This window comes from Orbicella franksi, chromosome 8 (genome assembly GCF_964199315.1).
Source record: "Orbicella franksi chromosome 8, jaOrbFran1.1, whole genome shotgun sequence".
In the NCBI taxonomy this organism is placed as follows: Eukaryota; Metazoa; Cnidaria; class Anthozoa; order Scleractinia; family Merulinidae; genus Orbicella; species Orbicella franksi.
In genome coordinates, this window is record NC_138152.1 from 9044136 (window position 1) to 9071792 (window position 27657).

Here is a 27657-nt window from a genome sequence, read left to right on the forward strand (position 1 = left end):
CTCTAAGTCCAATCAAAGGACCTTTTTACCGATGTCACGCAATATCAACTATGCCTCTTTTCATATGACGTCATTATATTCCAAAATTTAAAAAAAAAATTACTTCTGAGGTTTTAGTTTCATCAGATATAAAAAACTCTAAGAGCTTGATGTTTTTCAACGTTTTCGCTTGAGAGGGTACTTCGTTTTGGTATTGAAACACGTTTAAATTTCCAAGTTTTTGCCTTTAAACGTGGCCTGAGAAGGCTGTCGCGTACGTCAAAATAGTTCTTGTACTAGAGGAAGTATTGATTTCAATGTGTTGGAGCCCTAGAGTAATAACTTCTCGTCATTAAATAATAGCAAAACTCAATGACAGATGTTTCTGTTGCTTTACGGCCGCCATGCTGCGGAAGGACACAAACTTGGTGGCAAGTTTGGCCTCTGATGTTTTTACGAGTTTACGACGTATTCTTACGAAACTTCACATATTTACTAAATTCAACAGGATAAATCGAGGGGTGAGGCTTATTATTATTATTACTATTATTATTATTATCATTATCATTATCATTATCATTATCATTATCATTATCATTATCATTATCATTATCATTATCATTATCATTATTATTATTATTATTATTATTATTATTATTATTTTTACTTGAATGAAAAAATCGGAAAAGCATGACAACGATAAACAGGTCCATTCTGAATTTTTTGGAAGATTTCTCCCGGGTTTGCGGGGAAGGGGGAAGATTTTCGAAGGTTGCTACAAAGTTCCGAGGAAGATGCGAAGATCTTTATAATTTCGACTTGATAATTTTTGTCCATTAAGCATGAGAATATAGTTAAAATCTCTATGAATGAAGCAGACCCCTAATTAGGTAGACACCCTTTGTTAAGCGGACACTAACTGGTCCCGTAATTGGCGTCTTTTTTGCGTTCGAGCGAAAGGAGAGCGCTCACAATTATTTTTGTGCTTGGTGTCCTGTGCCCATGCTGGTTTTCCTGCGTACTATTCTGTGGTGGAAACAAATTTAGCCGTCCCAAAGAGATTGTGGCGCCGCTTCATTATATCGGTCTCTCGAGGAATTAGAAAATGGTGTGGTCACGTCCTGTCCCGTCCATCGAGATCATCCCAAAATTCCAGCTGTTCTTCTCTAGTAAGTCGTAATGTTGTTTAAAAGGGTTTATCAAAGTCTTTGGAAGGTGCGTGCGTCTTCTGGGGTATACATTTATTAAAGTGATATCAAACGACAAATAAGCATTTTGCCGTCAACCCTTGCGCCTTCGATGACGAATGACCATGTGGTTTCGGTATGGCGGCATGGCGGTCGGATCGAGACACGCGTTTGTGTGCTCCGTTACCTTTTGTCTTTCGCTCGTCTGTGGTTGTTCAACTGACAACAACAATAACTTTATTTACTCGTACATTTACAGTTTTTTTTATATATCAGTGAAATGTAAAGACAAAGAAAAAAGTGTACTATATGAGTCTGGAGACTGAAGTAACCATGGGTTTTCTAGTCAGCCTCCAGTTATTATGTTTCCGATGAAGATTTAAGAGAAAAAAAGCTTTTAAGAGAATGAGATATGTACATAAAATTGAGAGTTTGATAGGATTTGACTTTTGTGAGAATCTTTTCACCATTGTTTTGCTCATTCAGTGATGGTACTGAATTTTGGTCACCTTTTAACCTGCGATCAAAGAAAAAGAAGGCCTTATCGCAGTTTGGTCACCTTTGAGACTGCTGCACCTGAATTAATCTTTGGATCAGGTATTACTCTGATCTGGCTACAGGTTAAGTTTCCGAACGGCTATGTTTTGCTTTCGCCGGCTTTGTAAAGACCACCTCACGAGAAGAGGTTTTTCGACCTTAGTAAGTTTCCCGGCCCCTTGGAGAAATTAAAGCTTGGCTTAATAAATAATTGAACTGAGTAGAGTGCAAATTAATTCCAAATTGATCGAGAAAAACCTTATGATTACTTATTAATAATATAAACATGAAAAAATTCGCGTGGAGGAAGTGCCGGAAGATCTTTCTTGAAGCTATTTTTTCTCATTCGAGAAAACTTTTCTCAAAGTTTCCGCAAAAAATTTTCGTCATCATTTTACGTGATATCATTGGCTTAAAAATTTCGTATTGTCTTTCAGCCAATCATAATCCAGAGTTACGATGTATAATTTGCACTGGTGTTACACTTTTTGCACTGATGTTACACTTGGACTGCACTGTTCTCAGCCAATCAGAATCGAATAATTTTTTCATGTATACTATAAATAAGTATGCAAAACTAAATCATGTGAATCATTATATCATGTGACGAAAACTCATTCGAGCATAAAGGAACAAGCAGTTCTGAAGTCAGATCCAAAACAGTCTACTTCATCCATGAAAGTTCAATTCTCGTCGTCTGAATCAATGATGGAAGGCCTTCCTTTCATCTGTGGTTGAGGCTGGGTGCAGCTAGTGTAATTCTGTGATGGATTTTCTTTTGAGTTGTGAAACTCTCTCGAGTGCACGATGCCCAGTAGATAGTTTTTCTCTTTTAAATACCCGTTCAATGGCACTCTGCATGATTTTAAGGGATTCCAGCTCGTTATCATTTCCGTTTCTTTTAGTGACCTCGGCGTAAAACTTTATACTCAGGACCTTGTCAAGCTCTCGCGGCGCCATTTGTTTCAAGATATTTTCAAGATGGCGGGACTGGCACCAACTTTGGAAGACGGTCGAAAAAAAAAAAAACCCTAACGACAACAAAGTTTTGGCAACTGAATAGTTGCAAATTTCGCCACACGATGGCTTTTTGTCTTTCATTTTCCTGAAATTTTACTGGTTACTTTAAACTAACCTTGAAATCTGATTGGTTATATTTTTTATTGTCCCATTCTCATTGGCTGAGAAAAAGATGCGATTTAGAGCAAAAAATTGTGCAATTTGTGAATAAATCGCACCGCTGAGAGCCAATCAGATTGCAAGGAAAACCAGTGATTTCAAAATGGATTTATTAAAAATCATAACTACTGACATTATTTTGTATCAGTGACTTATTGCTATATCATCGTTCTTATCATGTTCATGTGAATTTTTTCTTTCAGTATTGCAAAGAATACTCAAGTATGCAGCCAAAATAAGACTTTTTCACCTCCCAGGCGGCTGGGAAGAGGTGCTCAGAAGTCCTGGAAATGTCTACTGGGTGAAAATATTACCTGACGAAGACTTCCCGATAAAGCTGCTTTTTAGCTTTGAGATATGGCCATACTGGCGAACATGTTCGTGGAAATGCTTCACCCTAGAAACCTGGATCAACGAATGAGTGGGATCGAGGCTTCGTCGATCATGAAATACTGAAAACTTATCCAGACGAGCAGGGATATATTACTTTATGGGCAAGCCTACTTCATGGCCACTGAGTGACCGGACATTCGTGTTGTTCAATGCCCCTCCCAAAGAAATCGACTGGTTTGGCCAACAAGCTTTTCTGCTGGTCCTGAAGAACGTCTGACACCGGTCAACACCAGACGGCGCTGATAGCCATGTTAGAGCGACTAACGGAGGCAACTTCTACGTGGCCATTCCAGAAGAAACTGACCCAAATGCAGAGCGGTGCAAAGTCTTCGGTCTCACCAACAATAACTACAATGGATGGTTGCCCAAACAGCGATTTTCGAGGATAGTTACAAGCAAAGTTCCTGCTGCCTTTGATGTCTTAACAAAAACCTGGTTGAGGATTACACGAAATACTTTAAACAAAACTAACATTTTCAGACTTCAGTGGACCCCTTCACTGTACAGTTTGCTCACTCGGTTGATAATTGATAAACTTCAACTTTATTCAGCAGTGCATGTTTAGCTTTCATTTTAGCCCAGCTGACTAGTCCCCAGCCTTTTTCATAAAGTTCGCAGCACGGCGCTCGGTGGGAGCACAAGGTGAGATGGCTAGGGAGAAAGCGACATAAGGAGTCTCTCAGGCCTTCTCCTCTTTTTTAGCTCCTTCCCGTCACCCCTTGCTCCCCAACCTCACGCTTCTCACCTCACGCCGTACCGCGCGTTCTATAAACATGACTGGCCTCGAGTCGGGTAGGTCATTGTGCCTGTAAACGAGCTACAGGATTGAGGAGTCTTTGTTTAAAATATTTGAGTCAGTTTTTTCAATCTTTGATCGAGCAACAAAATATTAGCCCCATAAGCACATAAGCTGATATTTTTTGACTCATCACGCATTCATTCTTTTCCATTCCTCTTTCGTTGGGGTAGGTCCTTTGAGTTCGTCACGCAATCTTAAGAACGTCGTTTACCTTTTGGAAGCACTGATGCGGGACGAGCCAAAACAATGTCTATGCCTAGGAGGTCAGAAAAATATTAACTGACATCATGAAAGTTTCGTAAGGCAATACTTCCTTCAATGTCGCAAGCTACTGCACCTAAAGAGCTAATAAAAAATATACCAATTAGTACATAGCCAAAGGCCTTCTCAGCGCAAAGGTTATGTTAATGGCGAATGAAATAAAATAGCTTGCGACTATTCCAGCTGGGTAAAATAAATAAAAAAAAACCCCAATGTATTACACTTAAATAAACGCCTCTGCTTACGATGTATTTAGTAAGTAACTGAACTCTTTACAGAATCTGTTAGCTATCGTTTTGGGGATGGACCATAATATTGTTTTTGGGGGGTGGGGTTGATTTCTTTTAGCAACCCCCCCTGTAAAACGACTTGTTCGTTAAAATCGCTGCAAAATCGCGCATATCATGTGGAAATCGGCCTAAGCAGCTATTACAATATTTTTTTTACGAAATGCGCTTACTGAACTATCTTTATAGATGAAAGATGTTTGAAAGGTTTTTTGAACTTGAAGTACAAAAAAAAAAATACATGCAAAAACAGTATATAACACCTTAATTTCGTTTACAAAACGTATCAGACACATCCTAGATAGAAAATTGTGTCCATATTTCTGAAAAGCTTATGAATCCAAGAGGAAACCAAGTCTACACGTATTGCTGGAAATTTTCGAAAACTTTTGAACCAACCCCTGGAACGAAGTAGACTTTTGTTTTGCTGGAATCGTTCAACTTCATATTTGCTGAAGAAATTGCTACAAAATTGTAAAATAAAAATCCACGAAAAGGTGAAATCCCATTTTTTTCCAACCCCCTAGGATATATGAAAGTCGGTTCGAAAAATTAGGATGTTCAAAAAATTTGGGTCAGACTTCTCAGTAACGTTTTTGACCCTGCTGGAGCTCTCAGCGGGAGGTTAGAATATCTAATCGAGGGTCGATTGCCTCCTCCTGTGACAGGGAGTTTTTCTCATTTCTTTCCAATAAGGCCCTAAAAGGTACCAAGGAAACTCAAAACGGTAGTCAGTTCTGTTGCGAATTTTCATCCCTTAAAGGAAAAACTACCATGCATTCCTGTTGAAATGAGAGTCACTCCAAACGAGAAACAACTACAAGTGTGAGTTGTTGTTGTTCCTGTGGAGTTGTCAGGCATAAGCGTTTTTATCCAATCCCGCCAACCTCTTGTTTACTTTATAAATATATTTACAACTATGGATAGGATGTTTTCTCAAAAAACACCCGCGCTTTCAGTAAATTTTACCAAGACAACTCTCAGTTAGTGTTCTCTAGCACGGCCAGAATTGAATTCAGCTTAAATATTTCCATACAAACATCGTTGATACAACTCCGGAGAGAGTCCATTATTATTTTCGCCATCATCTACAGTAGCATTACTGATGGCTAATCTACTCCCTTTGTCTCGAGCAGCTTTGTGTTTCATTTTCACAGCCAGATTGATTGGAACCATCGAGGAGAGGCGAGCATTCCAATAGATTACCACTCGATTGGAGGAAGTCACATACACTAGCGATGGAAGATTCTTTCCGGGCGTGCACGCGTATCGGCCAGCACAGAAAGCCATAACGTTTTCTCCAAACTTAAACTGCACAACATTCTTAAAGCGATCGATAATGTGAGTGTTTCCGTCCCAAGAGCAGGCAGCGATTTCCTCGTTTCCGTCGTTTGTGATGTCAAGTTTTGACAGAGCAAACAGATTGAAGCTGCCCTGGTCAACACGCATCGACCATTGCAGTTTATTACCGTTCATTAGAGTCAAATGACCATCTTGCGTACACAGCGCTAAGTAACTCTCAACTTGTTCTGTTGAATTGGCCCCAGACTGATTGCTATCGCTGTTGTGGCATTTCACGGTAATCAGATTCGTAGCGATATCCTTGTTCCTCCCCCAAACAAGAGGTAACGGTTTAAAGATGGAGTTGGAAGGGGAGCGAGAGAACTGAAGAAATAAAAGAAGCAATACTGGTTGGTCGTAATATCTTTACTTTACTGACGTAATAAATGAAATCCACTTCACAATAGCCACATTGGGGACAGAGAAAAGTGGCCGTTATGGGAAGGTAGGGGTGTAAAATGACACCTGCTTTTTTGCGGGGGTGCAACATTTTTTTCTAAAGAATACTTATTTTGGCGTATATAAATCAAAATGTTTTATTTAAAAAAGAACTTAACAGGAACAGAGACCAACGACGCGCGGTAGGGATCAAGTTTGGTGACCTTTTACAATAAAAAAGTGGGGTTTTCTATACACCCTTCGTCAGTCGTAGACTAACTGGCCGTTGTCGAGAGGTTATTTTGGCAGTTAGAACGAGTTTTAGCGGCCGCTGCCGTTGTAGAGAGAGTAAAATAAGTGTGAATGTATGGACTGTAGGCCGGGATCGAAAAAAGTGGCCTTTGTAGAGAGGTGACCGTTAGTCGGGAGGTTCGACTGCATATTTTTTTCGTGTTTCAGTATCGAGTTATAAAACACGAGTGAAAGACTGGAAAAATGAAAAACAAAGCCCTATGTAGAACAGACAGCAAAGAAATCAGTAGAGATTTAAGGAAAAATACAGCTGATCATCCAGTTTTACACTAAATATTGAAAGCTGATATTTACGCTACCGCGCGTAAAGTTGACATAAAGATGGTTTTACTCAAAGTTAGCTCAAAAGTTTTAGTCTCTTTAAGGGAACCTTTAAACAAAGCGTATAACTATTTTCGAACTGAGGATGAACGTGTTTAGCTTTTCTGCCAATTGAGCGTTACACATTCTTAAGATGTTTTTTAAGTTACCATTTCCAATCGTTTAACCTTTTACGGTTGTTTTGTGAAGACGTCCAATTATATCGTCCTGAATGACGGAATGCACACGACCATACAACCGAAGTCGTTCTACAATGAACCATGTAATGAGACAAACTCGTCGGTTATTTTTTTAAACATGTCAGGCGCTAAAAGCTTATGGTTATTACTGCATATAACCAAGTTTTTACATATCATACTGTTATAATTTTAAAAAAAAACTGTCAAAAAACTTTCTCTCGTGTTACTCAGCCTGGGGTGTGGTCTTAGCATCATACGTGTTCTAAAAACTTTGGTTTATCTCAGCCCCGTGCCAGGGGGTGGGAGGGGGGGGGGGAACTTGCATATGAAAGGGATGGGGATGCTCGTCGTCTCCCTTAGGAGTGTAAATTTCGGATTTTGGTCTAACTTAGGGTGTTCTGGGTAAAACGCCATCATATGTAGCCCATATGTAGCCCATATGTAGCCCTGAAGGTCTCGTTTTGGGTTTCACGCGAAGAAATATTAAAATATATATATTTAATATGTTTTAAATATGGTCTCTTTTAGGGGTCAAAAAAATCCTCGGTCACACCATGATTGGTCTGCTTTAGGGGTTTAATTCAAAATTTCCAACAAGCATCCCCACCCTTTCATATGCAAATCCCCTCCACCGGAATCTCAGCTTCAACATTCTTGTAAAAAACGCCCTTACAAACTATTTTTTACCAGTGACTTGACCTAAATGGCTGATCAAAAGTAAGCTTAAACGCTATGAAGATTTGTTTAGCAACAAACAGCCCCCTTACCTGTTCATTAGGCATTTTTTGTTGGTTTAATTCAAATGATGTCAAGATAGCATAAGTGCCTCCAGGGTACGAGGCGAGGAGATGCCTCATTGTCGCGACATCAAACACCGCAAGAGAACTTATCTGGCAAGGCAATGTCCAATGACTGATAGGAACAAGGCGATATGGAAACATCTGATCTTTCAAGACATCTTCAGACACTTGCTGTTCATTTTGGCAGTTATTTTTCTCTTTTGTTTCCACAATTTCCTGCTGCTTAGATTCTTTCTTGTCAAGTTTATGTGTTGACTTTGCTTCTGTGTGTTCCTGTGTGTCTGATGTGCTGCAATTTTTTCTGACTTCTTCTTTTTCTGTGACAAATTGGAGAAAATTGACCAATTCACTTCAAATCAGAACATTAAGTCATGTAGGAACATGTTATCAAAACCTCTGTCTCAACCCCAACTTCGTTCCCAGAAGTCATGATTCTTTTGATTAGCACCAAGAATTCGAGACCTCTGGGAGAAATCCCAAGGTGAGACAGCATTTAGTCACAGCGGTTACTCTCTCTACACATGTTCAGAAACCATTATTGAACTTGAATGCATGCACACAATCAAACCAGAACCAGGAATTTCTGGATCTGGATTTTGATATTGACCAGAGCAACCCATGTTCATTAACTACAGAATGAAAACATGCGGGCTCTGGGATGGAGTTCCTCTCAACCTGGACAAAATATACAATGTATGATCCTTTCAATCAAATTTTTTTGCTAGTCTTTAGAGTTGTGAATCCTATGGGTTATGAGCTACCTGGGGTGTGAATCTCCAGGGTTGTGAGTCTACAGGGGGTATGCGTCCCCAGGGATGTGACCGGGAGGTGTGATGTCACCAGGAGTGTGAGATTTTAAAAGTAGTGGGTCTTAAGGGATGTGAGTCTTCAGTGGTTTAAGTCTCTAAGGGTGCGAATCTCCATGCCTGGTATAATTCTCCAGCGGTGCAAATCCCCAGGGATAGAAGTCACCAGCAGTGTGAGTCCCTTAGGGGTGCGGCCTACCAATAGCTTAATTCTTTAGGGGTGTAAGTCACCTACAGGGAGGTGAATTCCCATGCATGCAGGTCTCAAGATCTCATAGGTTAGTCCCCACGGGTGCTATTCTCCAGCTGCAAGGATACAAGTCTCCACTGTCCAGGGATGTAAATCCCCAGGGGCATGATTCCCCTGGGGTGTAAATGACCAATGGTTAAAATAGCTAGGGTTGTGAGTCTTCAGAGGTGGAAGTCTCCAACCTTGTTCCCAGGGTCTATCTTTTTTTCTCACCCAGGGGAGGAGGTTTGCGAGTCCCCAGGCATGTGAGTTATCAGGGGTTTTAGTTTTCAGGGGTGTGAATACCCAGGGAGTGAATTCCCAGTGGGATAAGCCTCTATGGTTGATTTACGAGTGGTTTGAGTCTCTTGAAAGGAGTGCAAGTCCCCGTAAACACTTACTCCTGAAGGAGCCTGAGTATATGTTCAGATTACGCACTATGTATATATTATGGCATGGGAAGTGTAGCACCCAAACCACTTCCTCCATCTCCCCTCTGAGCCCTTCTTTTGCTTTCTTGAACCTATCTGTAAACCATGACTGGCCAAAAGAAAAATACAATTTCCATTTTTGGTCAAGTAGTCAACATATGTAGAGATATTGCGTTACATTATACTGCACATGCCCTAACCTGTGTTATTTTGATCACCAGTTTGATTTCAGCCAATCAGATGCTTTGTATGATTATTTGATTTCGTAACAATTTAAGCACAAGGACTGTCTGCATTTTGGGGGCCTGCATTGTGTGTAACACTGGGCGAATAAATCACTTAAAGCTGTTTCTTTGTTGTACGTTATTACGCATCGATTTTGCTACAACATAGTCTTTTGCACAGTCACAATTATTTGCTCGATTATGAGCGTACAACTTGTACAAAGTCAGCAACCAATATAGAAACTCTGTAGAGCTCTGTCAACAGCATAATTAACTTATTTAGATCAATGTCAAGACATCTCTTACAAAGAGGATGGAATAAGATCAATATGTTGAAACAGCAACCCAAGTGCTTCCAGGTACTAAATGAGACAGCAGATCATTGGGAAGTAAGTAATGTAAGACCAATACCTATGATGAGGTGATTCTGGACATCAGTTTTTTCTTGACAACCAGTTTCCAGCTTATGGACATAGACAGTTCTGTCAGCATGACCTGTCACTAGTTCCAACCTGCCATCACAATCCACATCTGCTAATGAAAGAATTTTACAATTGGATGGAAGAAGTTGAGAGGAAAGTGGTTTCAATTTCTCCGTGGATGACTCTGGAGTGATCTGAAAACAAAATGCTACACTTGTTAACTAGATGGCAGCACGGACCGTGGTTAGTGGCTTAAAATGTTACATTATATATACTGTGATAACAACATACTAAGCCGTTGTCTGAAAGCCCTTCAGGGTGTATAAGCTGCCACGTAAAATAACGAGATCGTTATTTATTCGCTATTTAAATGCTCCCAATGCTTCTTAAAGAAGACGCGTAAATATGTAAACAAAAAGTGGTTTCTAATAACCAGCATAGATTATATAACCTTACAGCATAATTATGTGTTTTTATGTCTCATGAAACATTTTTATACGACGAAACCAACAGGCCAGGGAAGTGTTATTGGAAAGGACTTTAAGAAAGTCTAGATTTTTCTAATAACCTACAGTAGCTATTGACAACTTGTATTTCATTATCACTTACGTAAAAAATGTGACACCATCCCTCAGCAGTTATACAGAGAAGCAGATTTTCATCTTGATTCCACAAATCTCCCACTCCAACACAGGTTATCATGCCAAGATGATAACAACTTCGCCATGGTTTAGTTGAACCACTCTTGAATATTGATAATTCGCCATTGATTTGGCCGACAATGAGTTCGCAGTCTCCGTCATTATCAACATCAGCCAGTAACAGGCCTTCATTGAACAAATTATCGGAAACTTCCAGCTGTAGATTCTCGACGAACGAGACCGACCGCGTAGTTCTATTCATAAGTTAAATTTTTACTATTTTGAACCGTGCTTCGACCGCCATTTTGTTTACTACGCATTCGGCACGCCTCCGACACGCCTGCAAAAATCTTTCTTGTCGGGGCACTGGTCGGGGCACTGGTCGGGGCAGATATCATTTTGGAATTTGTCATGCTTGCCACTGCAAACTCAGACTACATTGATTCGCAAAACGGAGAGCAAAATTTTACAGAAAAATACAACACAATTCGTAGCTATTTTAGAAAATTCTTCTCATTTTCTTGAAATCTCGTAAAAGTAATTTGATTTTGACCTTTCTACACCCTAGAAGGTATCAATGTCATCAGGGTCCGCTTTTCTTTCGCTTTCCTTTTGGTCAGTATCAAGACTTACACTGACCAAAAGGAAAGCGGGCTCTTAGGACGGGATTGTTTTCATTCGCTTTTCACTCCAGGTTTGTCTATTGCATTCTATAGTTCCCTGGAATTTAGGTATGGAGGAAAGTTTTCCATCCATTTTAAATTTAAATGTCGGCGGTTATGTATATACAACGACTTTGGACACGTTAACACGCGATCCAAAGTCGATGCTCGGAGCAATGTTCAGTGGACGGCAGAAGATCGCTAAGGACACGAGAGGAAACTACTTCATTGACAGAGACGGAGCACTGTTCCGCCATGTTTTAAACTTTCTACGGACTTCGGAGCTGTGTCTTCCTCAATCATTTGACGAATTTGATCAGCTTATCGCGGAGGCAGATTTTTATCAAGTCGGGGACCTGATTGAAGCGCTGCAAATTTTCCGGGAAGATCGGAGGAGAAACATGCAGCTCAGCGAAGGTCAAGGATCTATCATTGTTTCAGTGGACAGATATCGAAATCAGTTATTGTTAAGCGGCCGGGAAGATCTCATTAAAGAAGTCTTTCAAGGATATATCAAACAGTCGGAGCTTGTATTAACGCTGCTCCCCGCGCGGGGATATGTGAGGGATTACCGGGTACCCTGGAGGCCCGGAGGTTCCGAGTTGACGAAGGCGGATGCGTTCGATCTATTGTATGGACATGGTTTTGTATTGGAAGGTTGCAACGGTGGTGGTAGTGATGGTGATTTAGCAGGAACACAATTCCAAGAGTATATTTTTGTACGGAAGAATAAACTCTGACAATTTTCATTTTTTTTTTTTTTTTTACTATACAGGGGTATTTTTTTTAGCCCTGGGAATTTAAGTTATGCCATCTATTGCACACACCCCTTGTTAAAGAAATTGGAGGGACGAATTTTCAGAGTATCTGTACTTCTTGGACGATTTGTGTTCGTGTCTTGCCAAGGTTAACCTGAAGAAATTAGATACATGCATGGCAAACTTCTTTAAAATACCACTTTCATTCATTTTGACAAGGTGAGATTATCCAGCAATGACAAGGCTAGGACTGTAGTGAAGATTAAAGATAACTGTAACAGTTCCAGGCTTTCATACAGTGTGGGGAAAGGAGAAAGAATGGTTGGAATCAGAAAGTATCCAAATGAAAATTTTTTGTCCATCCAGGCCTTACTTTCTCTCCAAAACAGGTTGGGGTCTGGGCTGCTCCTCAGATCTACCCCATGCAGTCTGTCAGAATGAGACAAAGTAAAGGAGGCAAATAGGCTTACTGAGAGCTATCAACATTGGGTGAAAGAGCTGTTTGCAAATGGTGCAATAAGACTTAGTGCTCAGAGGTTCCTTTGCTGGTTCTTGTAAGCTTTTGTTCTTCCAATATTTTGTCCATCGCACCTTGAGTCCCTGACTAACCAACCCTAGGTCATTGAGGAAGGTACTTCCTATGTAAGTGCCACAGAATAATTTATACCCCAAGAAATTTCACAATAGAGTACAATGGATGACATGTGTTGTGCTCCTGGGCAGCTGTAAATACGTATTATATAACTTTATGTTCATCCACTTTTTTAGTAAGTATAAATTTCTAGAATTTTGAACCCTAGAATTTGTTATTACATAAAGTCGTTTTATTTCTTAGGATAAAAGAATTATTTATTTATCAATGATTTTTAGACTAATATTGGATAATTTCAATAACTCTAGGAATAATAATCATTTTATTTAGTGTCAATTACAATGATTAATGTATGGGTTTAGAGTGCATTTTGTAGTAATTTTCTTGTATTTGAAGTATTTACACACATACATAATATTTCACAGTGTATCACGTTTTTGGCCGAACAGCTCACGTTAAGAAAGAATAATAATTTAAGATAAATAAAATGTAGATCCATTTTGGAGAAGTCGTCATCTTTGCCTTTTGGGAGTGGTAAAAAAGGAGGGGGGGGATTAAAACCATGCCAGTAATAGTACCAGCATCTAATTGCTCAAAGACCAAATCAGGAAATTTAGAGCCCTGATGCATAGATAGCCTGCGAACGTGGACAGATTTCCAACTTTGTTTCATGCTGCCAATATTTCTCAGCAGCATGAAACAAAAGTCAGAAATCTTTCTGTGTTCCAGGCTAATGCATATACTGACTTGAAACTTTTGTCCAAAAAGAAATGACCTGAGGTCTGAGCTACCAAAATATACCAACAAATGAAAAAAAATTGTTATGTGCCAACCTGTTGCCCTCTCCCAGCTGCTCTCCTTCCATCTCCACTCTGCCTCCCCTCTCCCCCACCTTGTGCCTTTGCCACTAACTTTGGAACAGCATTTGAAGTTGGAAAGGTGTATTACATAGTTGGAAGGAAATCAGCAAATTAAGAGACCTACATGGAGCCAATCAGGTGCAATTACTTGTAAAATATTGCCTAATAAAGGACTCTCGATCAACTCTTGATCAGAACTTTGACAAACGTGTTTTTATTTTTTACTTTACCGGTATTTTATTGTTATTTAATTTTTGCTAGCCTTCGTTGCAGGCGGACGTGTCACAAAATCCCCGGTATAGTCGGACTACACCGGCGGTTTAGACTGTCCTGCGACGCAGGCTAGTTTTTCCCAGCCCGCATTTTTTACTCGCATTGTCACACTTCTAGGTCACGCAAACTCGCGCAAGACACGCTATAAGAAAAACAATCAAAGAAGAAATATAAATAACGACTGGTGGATGAAGGGTATCCGATAAAACAGGAAAACGCTCATGGACTGTTTCTGTCTCTCTCCCAGCGAATACACATTTCCAGTGTTTCCTAGAAACCCTGAAAGGGATTTGTTGGAACGAAAGTTGGAACGGGAATAAAATGAACCAATCAAATCGCGGCTTATGTCTGCAAGAACCAATAGGATAGCGTCTTATAATGAAGTGCCTCTTTACACATGGCCCGTTTCTTAGTAAGTTTCTTTCTTCCGCTAACGTCGTTCGGTCGTGGAAGCCCTGTTTGTTTCACCTCAAGAACACCACGATTTTCGTCTTTAATGAAAAAAATCATGGCTTATTCCACGTATGAAAGTGGAGCCCCTAACACGCTGGATTTCAGGATGTATTTTCGTAAGTATTACAAAATCTGACAATTTTTTAGTCCTCTGTTCTGTCAGCCACATCGAAATGCCATCGCAAATCGAAATCGTGCAAGCCTCATCTGAAAAAATACTTGCACTTGCATGTATCAGTATCCCATGTTTTTATAATATAGTATTGTCGTTCAAGAGATGTCGAACTCTGAGCCATATTAAAGTTCTAGCGAGAAAACTGCATCGATTCGTTTCTGCATTGAAACGAGATCTCATGTCGCGTGGAATCCAATTCACTTGAATACTAATTCAACGGAAATCCGACTATATTGAATCAGACGTTTATAACTGTATGCGTTAGGGTTCGAATCAAGCCCAAAACATGGCCTTTGAAATCAGTGAAAACTCCAGGTGTCAGGTGTCTTTCAAGTGACCGTGAAGGAGTGGGTAGCTGGGCGTGTATGGTTAGCCAAATGTTGCAAAATTCAACAACTTGCAACTTCATATTCAACAACTTATATTTATGTTTGACAACATATATTTATATTCAACATTTTACATTTATATTCAACAATGTGCATTTTCTTTCAACTTCAACCAAATTCTTTTCATTCAACAAAAATATTTGTTCAACTTCAACCAAAAATAATTTCATTCAACAACAATATTTGTTCAACTTCAAACGAATAATTTTCATTCAACAAAAATAATTATTCAGCTTCTACCAAAATCATTTTCATTCAACAACAATATTTGTTCAACTTCAACCACAGTTATTTTTATTCAACAATAATAGTTATTCAACTTCTGTCATGCATAGTGATTTAATAACATACCTTCTTTTATGACAAAGGTTTTGAAAGTTCCCGGACATTCAAAATATCGTCATTCAAGAAAATTCCCCGTTCCTCCCCTCGAGCTACCCCGAATGCTGTTATAAATCCCTAGTGTTTTGGATACCCAAAACACTGAAAGCGTAAAACTGATGCAAGTGAAATCATCCACAATTCTGCTCAAAACCCATTTATCTTCTTACGAAGCTTTGTCTCAATAAATTAAAGCATTCTTTAGCTTGATATAAACATGATACATCTCTGAAAATAGTCGCAATTCATAACAAACTGTCTGATCTGAGTCCGAAGTTATAACGACATACAAAACCGAATTCACATGCCAAAGATCCTTGTATGAACATGCGCTTGGTGCCTATCAATAACCCTTGAAATGCACATTATTTTAAACGAGAAAGATGCTTTCTGGACCTACGATAGTGCGGCGATTAAAATCAGCATACGAATAAACGACCGTCACGCAATATGCAGGTCTCGAGCTGTGACCGACCTCTGTGTATGTTGCCTGTTGGAAATAAACTATGTATTAGACTTGTTTGTCGCTCTTTCCTTGACCATCCCTCCTAGTATACGTAGATTTTGCTGGCGAACAGTTCTCTATGCCATTAAAAAAGTTTTTTGTTTCGGAGACAAAACCGAAATAAACATAAATAAAGTATAGACAAGGGTAATCTTTGGATATAGGTAAAGTCTTAGACTTGTTTATTTCGCGCTCTTTCCTTGACCATCCTTCCTATTAGATTTTGCTATTAAAGCATTTTTTTTCTTCAGAGACATCTATAAAACATGCAGATAAACTAAACAAGACTAAGTCCTTTGAACACTGGGAAAGTGGGATACCCAAATCCCTAGTGATATGGGTATCCTTTCCAATATGTTTGTTTGTTATCATTTCTTTAATTCAGGGTAGCCAAATCGACCGAGGATTAAAAGGCAAAGCAAACCTTTTATATCTTCAGTCGATTTGGCTAATTCTGGATGATTTCGCTTGCATCAGTTTTACACCAGATGCCTAGGGATTTGTGACAGCGTTCGGGGTAGTTTGGGGGGAGGGATCCATGGGGAATTTTGTTGAATGACGATATTTTGAATGTCCGGGAACTTTCAAAACCTTTGTCATAAAAGAAGGTATGTTATTAAATCACTATGCATGTTAGAAGTTGAATAATTATTATTGTTGAATAAAAATAATTGTGGTTGAAGTTGAACAAATATTCAGTAAATGGTTTGAACCCAGGAGTATCAGTAGTTCGTATAGTGTGATCGTCCAGGTGAGTGTAGTTCTGAAAAGAACTGTTGTTGGTGACCGACGTTTCAACAACCTGAGCGGAAGTCATCTTCAGAGTCAAGTGAATAGCGTTTGTCAGTCGATGATGTTATACGTCTGGTCCGTTGAACGTGATTGGTCAGTATAGCCATGATGGTATTGGCTGAAAGACTCGTGTAAAGTTTGTCATCAGTCAATGTGGGGTTTCGATCCGTGTATTGTTAGTCAAGTAGGTCGGTTTTTGGTCCGTGTATTGTTAAGTCGGTCTGTTAGAAGTCCGTTTGTCAGTTTCGTTTCTGTCGTGGATAAGTCGTTTGTAAGGCGCCGGTAGTTGTTGACATCTGTTAAGAGGCGTTTGTTCTAGGTTAGTGTACCAGCTTTCCAGAGTCAGTCATTGAAAATAGTTTGTACTGTAGGTTAAGCACTGAGCAGAGTCCCAGTCAATGTTGTGGTTTGTCAGTTGATGATGTACAGCAATGTGATTGTTGGCATCACCATTTCTCGTGGCTCGTTTGTGTTCAGTCAGTCTCGTGTTAAGGTTTCTGCCAGTCTCACTAATGTAGGAAGCCTGGCAGTCGGAGCATTTGATCTTGTAAACTGCTCCCTGTCTGTCGTTAGGTTCGTCTCTGTCTTCCACATTGGTCAGTAAGTGTCGTAACATAGTTGTAGGTTTGTGGGCTACACGAATGTTGTAGGCTGTAGGATCCGTGAGATGGTCTCAGAAGTGCCCTTAATGTAAGGTATAGTCACTGTAGTGACAGGTGTAGGGTTCCTGTTCGAAGCGTCAGCTTCAGTAGGTCGGTAAATGTTTCGTCTAATAAAGTCAGCGTTGTAGTTGTTTTTGTGAAAAACACGTTCAAGGTATCTGTTTTCGTCACGTAAGCTGTCCGGTGTGTCACAAACTAGTTGCGCTCGTCTCGTCAAAGTCTTTATAGTCGTGGCTTTGTGTGAAGTCGACAAATCAAGACGCAAACTACAATCTACGGAGAACTTTATTGACGCTATTAAGACAGTACAAATACCTGACGACTACAAGCTTGTGTCTTTTGATGTGAAATCACTGTTCACCAATATTCCACTTCAATTGGCATTGCAGTGTACCGAGACCACTATACAACAATCTACTGTTAAACTACTGTTACCTACAGAAGACAACATGGACTTACTGAACCTTTGCCTTACATCGACTTACTTTCAGTACAACGGTAAACACTACAAACAGTTGCATGGAACAGCAATGGGGTCACCTGTTTCTGTTGTTGTCGCAGAAATTGTGATGCAATACGTGGAGGAACGCACCCTTGCAACTTGCTGACAAACGATACCGCTTTGGTTACGCTACGTTGACGACACCTTTACCGCCGTTCACAAAGACGAAATTGACGATTTTCACGACCACCTAAACGAACAGAACACCGACATCCAGTTTACTAAAGAGATCGAAGAAAATGGAAAACTTCCTTTTCTAGACTGTTTGGTAAGCTGCGACAACAACGAACTACGAACGACAGTGTACAGAAAACCGACGCATACCAACAGATTACTTGACGAATCATCCTACAACCTGACTTCACACAAAGCCACGACTATAGAGACTTTGATGAGACGAGCGCAACTAGTTTGTGACACACCGGACAGCTTACGTGACGAAAACAGATACCTTGAACGTGTTTTTCACAAAAACAACTACAACGCTGACTTTATTAGACGAAACATTTACCAACGTACTGAAGCTGACGCTACAAACAGGAACCCTACACCTGTCACTACAGTGACTATACCTTACATTAAGGGCACTTCTGAGACCATCTCACGGATCCTACAGCCTACAACATTCGTGTAGCCCACAAACCTACAACTATGTTATGACACTTACTGACCAATGTGAAAGACAGAGATGAACCTAACGACAGACAGGGAGCAGTTTACAAGATCAAATGCTCTGACTGCCAGGCTTCCTACATTGGTGAGACTGGCAGAAACCTTAACACGAAACTGACTGAACACAAACGAGCCACGAGAAATGGTGATGCCAACAATCACATTGCTGTATATCATCAACTGACAAACCACAACATTGACTGGGACTCTGCTCAGTGCTTAACCTACAGTACAAACTATTTTCAACGACTGACTCTGGAAAGCTGGTACACTAACCTAGAACAAACGCCTCTTAACAGATGTCAACAACTACCGGTGCCTTACAAACGACTTATCCACGACAGAAACGAAACCGACAAACGGACTTCTAACAGACCGACTTAACAGTACACAGACCAAAAACCGACCTACTTGACTAACAATAGACAGATCGAAACCCACCAATGACTGATGACAAACTTTACACGAGTCTTTCAGCCAATACCATCATGGCTATACTGACCAATCACGTTCAACGGACCAGACGTATAACATCATCAACTGACAAACACTATTCACTTGACTCTGAAGATGACTTCCGCTCAGGTTGTCGAAACGTCAGTCACCAACAACAGTTCTTTTCAGAACTACACTCACCTGGACGATCACACTATACAAACTATTGAACAAATATTGTTGCTGAATGAAAATGATTTTGGTAGAAGCTGAATAGTTTTTTTTTTTTTTGAATAAAAATCATTTGGGTTGAAGCTGAATGAATATTGTTGTTGAATGAAATTATTTTTGGTTGAAGTTGAACAAATATTTTTGTTGAATGAAAAGAATTTTGGTTGAAGTTGGAAGATAATGCGTATTGTTGAATATAAATATAAAATGTTGAATATAAATATATGTTGTTGAACGTAAATATAAGTTGTTGAATATGAAAGTGCAAGTTGTTGAATTTTGCAACATTTGGCTAACCATAGGTGTGGAGGGGTATTGTTAAGGTGCATGAAGCGAAGAGCGGATGTACAATTCAATTCAGTTCAATTCTTTATTTACACTATCAAGCTGTGTTCTAAGAAAAATTACAAGGATCCCATAGGTTCCTAACCATGAAATCCTGGGTGCAGTGCTGATCACTTATGCTTATATGAAAAAAAGTTTTTCCAGTCGCCCAAAGGCAAAAGCCAGATTCCTGTGGCACCCGGGTGCTTCTAGAGTACAGCCCTGACTATAAAGGGCATTTACACACATTTTATATGGTAAAGTAATGAAAATAGTTAAAAATTGAGAAATATTTGCAGTTACAAAATAATATTCACATGTGAGCAGTGACCAAGTAGCAAGAGCTTTAATTTCTGGTTGGACATCGCCAATTGGTCAAGTCAATGGTGGCATAAAAAATTAATTTAGCTAAGCTAGACCTACATACACTACATTCACACTTAAATAGCAACAAAATCAAACAGCAAAATAAAATATAGCAGCAGCAAAGTCAAGTTTGATTATTCAGAAGGTGACATTTGTACTCTCTCTTAAAAACCATGGGAAAAAAGAACAGATTAGAACTTGACTTGCAAAATTAATCATAATCCAGCAGAATCTGTACTTCCTACACAGTCAAACTTAGAAATTTGAAAATGAGAACCCTGACAGTATTTGTTAAGCTGAAAGCAGTCGGCATCGCGCAGGCTTTTTGTATCTTATTAAAACATCTCTTGAACCAAAACTTGTTTCCCTTGTGTCCATGCACAGTCTATTGAAAATCTACCACATGCTTCTTCAAAAATGGTTTAAAATTGTCTTATGAAAATAAGGTTGGGGAATGGTAAATGTAAGACTTTGTGAGAAGGCGAGACTAGTGTTTTTCTTTGCGAGCCTGAAACATTTTTACTTCTTCAATTACAAGACTGAGACTTCAAAGTGTTTGACACGCAAGCTTGAGACAGTCAGGTTTTAAGACATTCAGACATCATTTATGAGGAAAAAGCAAACAAACCAATCAGTCTTTGACACTCGTAAACAAAATTGAGACTGCAAGACGCATATAATCGCTAAAAAAAACAACTACGATACTCATGAAATTTGATGATAATTTTGCCAGGCCTATGGTTTTTGAAGGACCATTTGCCACCCCGAAAAATAAAAAAATTGTTTCCTTGCGTGCAGACAAAACAAAAGCAAATCTGTCACCATATTTATCACTGCACATTTTTCCATGTTACTTACTGCAACCATTTTATTGTCAGGTGATGGCAATGGCCAAGCCATCTCTCCCTTCCACGATATTCCATTGTTTGCCAATACTGAGGTAGGTACTGTAGTACATTTAACAATCGTTAACATTAGTGTACAAAACCATATCAGGACTCTTATGCATACTTGACATACATGATTGTAGCTTTTTTGTTTCTTTTTTTGTTTTTGTTTTGTTTTTTGTTTTTTGTTTTTTGTTTTTTTGTGGCAAAAAATCAGCTTGAGGGATTGTGATTTTGTTAGACGTTTTTTTTATCGCACATTGTGTACATTTTTCTCATTAAAATTATCGCATGCTTTAAATATCAAGATTGTTCAACTGGATATATAATATAGTATTAATTTGTACTAAACATTTGTTATTTATTTCATTTTGAATTGTAGAAAACAATCTGCAACATGGTTGTTGAAGTTCCAAGATGGACAAATGCCAAAATGGAGGTGCAGCAGCTGTATATATAATATACTCTGATAGAAATTATATACGAATCGCTTACGTAGAGTGATGGCTCTTAGAGAAGTTACTTACGCCTACTAAGACTTCATTAAATTTCATGAATTTTGTAAGCATGTGGTAAAACCAGCTTAAAGTGAACTTCCTAGAAGGACCTCTCTGATACCTTACACGGATCACCTTAGACCTGCTAGGTTTAGGAAAGGAAGCTTAAGAGTCATTGTACATGTAGCATGTTACATGTTCTTAGTTTTGAATTTCTAAATTTTGGTATCACAGATTTTCACAAAGGAAACCCTGAATACTCATATTGAATTTCCTAATTTTGATGTGAAAGATTTCTACAAGGGAAGCCTTGAATATTTCTTTCTTTCTTTCTTTTTTTTTTTTTTCTTCTTTTTTTTTTTCAATTTCAAAATTGTGGTGTTACAGATTTCTACAAAGGAAGCCCTGAATCCTATTAAGCAGGACTGTAAAAAGGGAAAGCTCAGATTTGTCCATAACTGCTTCCCATATCATGGATACATATGGAACTATGGAGCCTTGCCTCAGGTACACTAAACAGTTAGCTTTTAATCTTGTACCATTTAGTGTGGACAGGCTTGAAAAAAAAAGGCACAAAGTTTTTTTGTAGTGTTGTCAGGCTTGAAAAGATTAAAAAGATAAGAACACACGCAAAACCTTTTTGTACCTGCACATATCAATTTTATAGCACCCAGTATAAAATGAGGCTCGTCTTTACTGTTCTTCTGCCTTCCAAACAATTTGACAGTTAGATAGGTCAAGTCTGTAAATGGGCCAAAGAAGCCAACACTGCCAAAAATCCCGGGTTTTATCACATTTATAAGCAACTAGGAACTCCCTCAAGGATGGGATCAAATGATAGTCTATTTCAACAAGTTACCTAAAAACGGTTTGTCAGGTTAACCTCTTGTTGATGGGTACCCATTTATACTCAATCCCGAATGGAGAGATTCACTGTAAGAATAGTGTCTAGTTGTTCTAGAACATGCTTGTAATAATATCATCAGATAGTTGCCACAATTTTTTTGTGCCAGAGGTTATTAGTTATTGTTGGTGTAAATGGCTGATTTTACACCTTTTCTAATAATCCCAAGACTGGAATAACTCAGCAGGGTAGCCAGCAATTGGAATATACAGTGGACAGTGATCTTCACCAGCAACTGGCTACCTTTGACAACCCTGAGTAAGGCCCTGGCACTCCAACCAGACCTCTTCATGCAGAGTTCTACCACCCGAGCCATTAGGCTGCTTTCAAGGGTTTCATTAGGGAGTTTACGAAACCACAATGGCGACGCCGAGGACAACGTCGATCGAAAAATGAGTTTATAGTTTACCTACGAATCTCGCGATACTCTAAAGTCATTCACTTTGTTTGTCACTGACAAAACTATCGCAAAAGTATGTCCAGAACACTGCAATAAATTTGAAATAAAAATTTAAAAAACTAGCCGTCGTGGTTCACGTTCACCGAACAATGCAAAATTTGGTCATTTCACATTGTTGTCTTGTAGAGGACGGCAAAGAAATGTACTGAGTATTATAATGCGCGAGCACAGCCATTGTACTGCTCATTAATTCTTTTGTTCAGTGACGTTCCTGTTGCCGTTGCCGTTGTGGTTTCGTAAACTCCTCATTAAGGGTCAGGCAGTGTGCACAAATTGACTTGCTGAGAGGATGATTTTGCCCACCTGGTTTGACCATCTAGAGGAAAGTTTTTCTAATAAAGCAGTTTAGTTGTAAAAGTGTTGCCACCTGCGAAAACGTGTTGTCCACTTGCAGAAAACGTTAATGAAACAACTGTCAGCTTTACATCTTTAGTTAATAATGTGTCAATGGCATGGCTATGTTGATTTCAGACCTGGGAGGATCCAAGCCACAAAGATGAAAACACATGCTGCATGGGTGACAATGATCCTATAGACGCTTGTGAGATTGGGACCATGGTGGGTGCAATGATGTAATGTCATCCTCATTAGTCTGATTTAACCAGATCTCTAGTGCTACATACACATTATTCTTCCATGTGGAATAATGAGGTTAAATGCATTAGTGGGATTTGATAAATAGTCCAAGCTTTTATAGTGAAAATTACCATTCTGATGCTAGTCCTACAGAAATATATGAATAACTGTAGAAAAAAAAAACATGTCAAAGAACCCTAATTTTCTGCCTATTGATGAACAAAAGAAAAAGTTTACGTGTTTCTTTTATTTATAAGCAATAATGTCATTGGAATTAAGAATGCAATATTAAAAACATCTACCCATTTGCAAAATATTCAGATTGCCACAAGAGGAGAGGTTAAGCAAGTAAAGATTTTAGGGACTGTCGCAATGATTGATGAAGGTGAAACAGACTGGAAGTTATTCTGCATTGATGTGAATGATCCTTTAGCCAAAGAAATGAATGGTACGGATGAAAGTTATTTTATTAGTACAAATTATGCCCTTTGCTACCACTTGAAGTCGAAACTGCAGGTCTGCTAGTTACCTTCGCCTCAAACTCATAAGAAATTCATTACGGTTAAACAAGGAAGTCATCACCATGACAATGTTTAGATTTCTCTGTCCTCTTCTTCGTTTTAGTCTCGATTGAGAAGATATATCAAACACTCAAGACAAATATTTGACCAGATTTCCAAACACCTTGAAGTTCGTCATAAATACTCAGCTATGCGTCATATTTTCAACTGTCTTCTTAGTGTTTGAAAATGTGGTCAAGCACAGTCTTTCATGTTTGACATACTACTACAAATGCCAGCATTAAGGTCAACATTCTCATTACTTGTTCTTCAGATGTTGAAGACATTGAAAAGCATATGCCAGGACTTCTGCAGGTATTTAATGAAAAACAATAAAAAAATACAACTATGTAAAAGATTATTTGCTTTATTTTAACAAAAAGAAGGCAAGCACACATCTAGATCATGATTCCATTACTTTGTAGGCCACAGTTGACTGGTTCAAGATCTACAAAATTCCAGCTGGTAGTGCCGAAAACAAGTTTGCATTCAATGATCAAGCAAAAAACAAGGTACATGTACATGAGGCATTATTTTATCATTTGGACTTCTTTTCTCAACAAGGATCACATGATTTCAGTCAATAAAGAAACTCTTTGGGTTTCAAAGGTTGCTAGATAAACTGGGCACTATTTTTCTCACTGTATAAAGTTCACACCTCTTGGAAACAAGATCACTTGATAGACCTAAGATTGTAACTATCTCTTTTCCCCCAGTCTTTGTAGATACATGTAATTGAGTGAAAAGTTAAAAAAAGATATTTGAGACAAATTTGCCGAACATGCCTCTTTCTTTCTTTCTTTTGGGGGCATTTTCCTGCTTGATGGTCAGTAAAAATAAACAATTAATTGAGGGGCTACATTTATTACTACATTTATTATAATCAGAGATATGTGGTAACAAATTATTTCAGGCTCAGGTTCCGTATGGAAATTTTCCTCTGATATTTCAATATTAAGTTCTTCAGGAGAGTTTTGTTGTAAATCGAGACAACACCTGTTAGTCAATGATTAAAATTGTAAACAGAAACGAGAACATTTTGGCATGATTGATCCGGGCTGAACCCTGCCCTGGCCGTCCACAATATCTTTTAGAGCCTAAACCTTGAACTGCATATTATAGAAGCGACGTGACAGTTCAGGCATCATCTTTAGTAAACTGTGTCAGTCTTCTCCATCCTAAACCATTATTATATCTTTAGTGATTTTTCATCTTAGTAAACCATTATTTTCAAGTTTCCTTCAATTTAAAGGTAATTTTGTATGTTGCCAAAATATTTCAAAAATACTGGACTGAGCTCCCTTAAAGTTCGGGAGGAGCCCTGGAAAATGTTTGTTTTTTGAAAAGGGCACAGTGTTGTTCTGTAGCCATCTGATCCCAGATGGTGTGGAAATTAATTACGCAATGTGAGCTTATAAAAACGTATTTTACAAAGTAAAATTAAATCTTACAGTGAAATTATTTACCAGTGTTCTGTCTAAATTGTAGGAGTTTGCCATGAAGATTGTCAATGAAACACATGAGCATTGGAGAAAGCTGGTCCTCAAAGAAATTGAGAATAAGGCAGGGCTAGCATGGTAAGAAATCCTTCTGTTGTGCAGTTTCTGAAATTATGGACATTAGTGCATTTGTTATATACCTCCAAACTCAATTACGTTTTGGAATTGAAGAAGAACATGTCACGTGTCATGGGTCAAAACTCACCAACTTCTTAGGGTGAACAAAACTCACTAACTCCCTAGGGAAACAACAACTCAAACTTTCGACTCGCACGTGATCATGTCATGCACCTTGAAACCGTGGCAAGTTTGTGTGCCACTAAGCATCAACCAAACAATTTTTTTGTTTGGTTTGTTCTATTTTTTAAGTTGGGAAGTATAGCAAATCACTTAATGACTGGCCCCATGGGAAACCATGAGTTAGTTTTGTTTCCCCAATGTGAGGGCTTAAGGGAAATAAAACTCACTGTTTCCCTTGGGGCTAGTCATTAAGTGCTTATTAAGTACCACATGAAAATATAACTCAGTAGCTCTCATTTGAATGATCACACACTGGGGTTGTATCCAAAATCTTTTACGTTAGAACATTTTTTGTTGGAGTTTGTGCAGCATAATTGACTTGAGGTTTGGCCCTTGTGGCAATGTTGAGATTTTGATTTGATTATAATCATGGTCCACAGACCTCTTGCGGGCAAAGCCGAAGGCAAATTGAATAGCTAATCAAAGAAGAGAATCATTCGAACTTGATCAGATCTCACCGTAGTCTTCGTCGAGATTAACCTGAGTAGCGAGATTAACTTAAAAGTATTTAAGGTGTGTTATCACTTTGGGAGCTTTTAAAACTCCTATGACCCCATTAACATATTATTGACGTTTGATGTTCCTTCCCTCTCTCTCAGCAAAAATGTCACGGTAGATAATTCCCCTTACAAGATGACCGCTGAAGAAGCAACGGGTATTATAAATCATGTGAGTCATTTTTTGTCTTGCTTTATTTATACGCTTACAATTTTAAATTGAAGCACAATTCTTCCATCTATTATTTTCACGTGATGTCATGGCAGTATTTTTGGCGTTGGAAAAAATTAAAGTTTTCCCGCTGCAGTTTGGTAATTGAGTTCCGTGGTTATGCAAACTTTTGCTATAGTGAGGAACACCAACATGAGTGCCATATGCACATGGCGTTTGCGCGGAAAGGCCTATTTTGAGGGGCGTGCGAGAGTGAGAGCACGTGCGCGACGAGAAGGATTGCTTTTCCCCTTTCGTGCTTGCCTCCGCCCGCGCGCGTCTACTCGCTCTCGCGCTCTCGCGCGCTACTGGAAGTCCTCGTACCCTTTTCACTCGAGTTCCTGCCACGTGGGCTAGGAGAATTACTGTTGAAGTAGTGATATCCACATCTTGAGAGACGATAGTTCGCCTTTAAATTTGTTAGTTTGTTAGATGTCTTATCTAGAAGACTATTAGGTCATTGTGCTTTCAGTCAATTGAGTTTCCTTTTTATTTTTTAGGCGGCGGCACCTGCTGAAGCAAAAACCATCGACCCTTCTCTTGAAGGTAAGTGTTGCGATTCCTTCAATATCAAAATATCAATTCTTAGTAATTGTTTTATAGATATTAATAAAATAACGGGATTTTTCTTATTCCTATTTTTTTTTTTCATCTCACTTGTGAGAGATAGCCTCAGCACTCGAAGAAACAATTCGTATCCCAGTGCGGGCATGGAATGTCCTTTATATATCTTCCGTTTGAGGTGTTAAGACAATATTGACCTTTAGTTGGTATTGTTAGGGGAAGTTTTAAGCTTGCAATGTTAAAGATTTTGGTTAACTTGGCAAAAGTACTACAGTTTTGTTTTCCTGGCCAGTCACTGTTCTCTAACCAGTCAGAGCTGATACGTTTGTGTAGTTGGCCAATCAGAAGCATGCCAAAGTCAAGCGCGGTTTGACGCACGCGATTTTTCCCGCGCTTTTCGTTGGCTACAATTCTGTGAGTTCTGAGTTCGACGTGCGTCAACTTATTGTGACTAACTTGTCTCAGCGCTTTTCACGGGTTTCATATTTTCGTAGATATTTATATATTTTTGATGCAAATAAAGTTGTTGTAAATAATGTCCGCGGACAAATATCCAAGCATATTTTCGCGCCAACTGGAAGTTGTTGTTTATTTGTAGTTCTGTTTGGTTTATTGTGCTATGCTTTGTGTCCGTTCTTAGTGACTCGATGAGGTAACTTTGGTCTGTATGATTTTCCGTTTGATTTTTTATTTTTACGCATTTTTTCCGTTCTTTTTTCTTAACAGTGGACAGATGGCACTATGTCAAAAGACCAAAATTGTAAGAATTTGTAAAACGTCGTCCTGGTCGAACACAATGTCATGGGACTGTGCATGGAAATGCATTCAGCTTTCGTACAAGACGTCAAGTTGACGAAATAATTTGTAAACAGAATTTCACTTGCTGGCTTAAGTCAATAAATTTGAGAAAGAAGGATATCGTAGAGTGTTGTTAGTTGCCCCTTGAATCGTCACGCGCTTTTCC

The 27657-nt window shown here is 38.9% G+C and overlaps 3 protein-coding genes across 3 annotated transcripts; 2 read left to right on the top strand and 1 right to left on the bottom strand.

Annotated features, from left to right (window-relative positions):
* Nucleotides 1-3028: 3028 nt before the first annotated feature.
* Nucleotides 3029-11289, bottom strand: LOC145494032 (KICSTOR complex protein ITFG2-like). Its single transcript, XM_081473495.1, has 4 exons — nucleotides 10675-11289; nucleotides 10055-10259; nucleotides 7921-8270; nucleotides 3029-6287 (listed from the first exon to the last, which is right to left on the bottom strand). The coding sequence occupies exons 1-4, from the start codon at nucleotides 10966-10968 to the stop codon at nucleotides 5643-5645; spliced, it is 1494 nt and encodes a 497-aa protein (XP_081329621.1). The 5' UTR covers nucleotides 10969-11289; the 3' UTR covers nucleotides 3029-5642.
* An 89-nt stretch (nucleotides 11290-11378) lies between these two features.
* LOC145494034 (BTB/POZ domain-containing protein kctd15-like) lies at nucleotides 11379-13226 on the top strand. The gene has a single exon (XM_081473497.1). The coding sequence runs from the start codon at nucleotides 11440-11442 to the stop codon at nucleotides 12106-12108; it is 669 nt and encodes a 222-aa protein (XP_081329623.1). The 5' UTR covers nucleotides 11379-11439; the 3' UTR covers nucleotides 12109-13226.
* Nucleotides 13227-14252: 1026 nt separating this feature from the next.
* Nucleotides 14253-27627, top strand: LOC145494033 (uncharacterized). The gene is made up of 12 exons (XM_081473496.1): nucleotides 14253-14420; nucleotides 20617-20678; nucleotides 21008-21064; nucleotides 21510-21629; nucleotides 22958-23044; nucleotides 23384-23510; nucleotides 23897-23937; nucleotides 24048-24134; nucleotides 25111-25199; nucleotides 26021-26090; nucleotides 26630-26675; nucleotides 27420-27627. The coding sequence occupies exons 1-12, from the start codon at nucleotides 14348-14350 to the stop codon at nucleotides 27455-27457; spliced, it is 897 nt and encodes a 298-aa protein (XP_081329622.1). The 5' UTR covers nucleotides 14253-14347; the 3' UTR covers nucleotides 27458-27627.
* Nucleotides 27628-27657: the final 30 nt, after the last annotated feature.

Bases quoted from the DNA above. Each gene is read 5' to 3' on its own strand.
- LOC145494032 (XM_081473495.1), bottom strand. From the start codon at position 10,968: ATGAATAGAACTACGCGGTCGGTCTCGTTCGTCGAGAATCTACAGCTG. The intron at 8,271-10,054 runs GTATTGGTCTTA...AATTTGTCACAG, and splicing joins CCAGAATCACCTCATCATAG to AAAAAGAAGAAGTCAGAAAA. The intron at 6,288-7,920 runs GTAAGGGGGCTG...TTATTTCTTCAG, and splicing joins AAAAAATGCCTAATGAACAG to TTCTCTCGCTCCCCTTCCAA.
- LOC145494034 (XM_081473497.1), top strand. From the start codon at position 11,440: ATGGAGGAAAGTTTTCCATCCATTTTAAATTTAAATGTCGGCGGTTAT.
- LOC145494033 (XM_081473496.1), top strand. From the start codon at position 14,348: ATGAAAAAAATCATGGCTTATTCCACGTATGAAAGTGGAGCCCCTAAC. The intron at 14,421-20,616 runs GTAAGTATTACA...TTTTATTGTCAG, and splicing joins GGATTTCAGGATGTATTTTC to GTGATGGCAATGGCCAAGCC. The intron at 23,938-24,047 runs GTATTTAATGAA...ATTACTTTGTAG, and splicing joins ATATGCCAGGACTTCTGCAG to GCCACAGTTGACTGGTTCAA.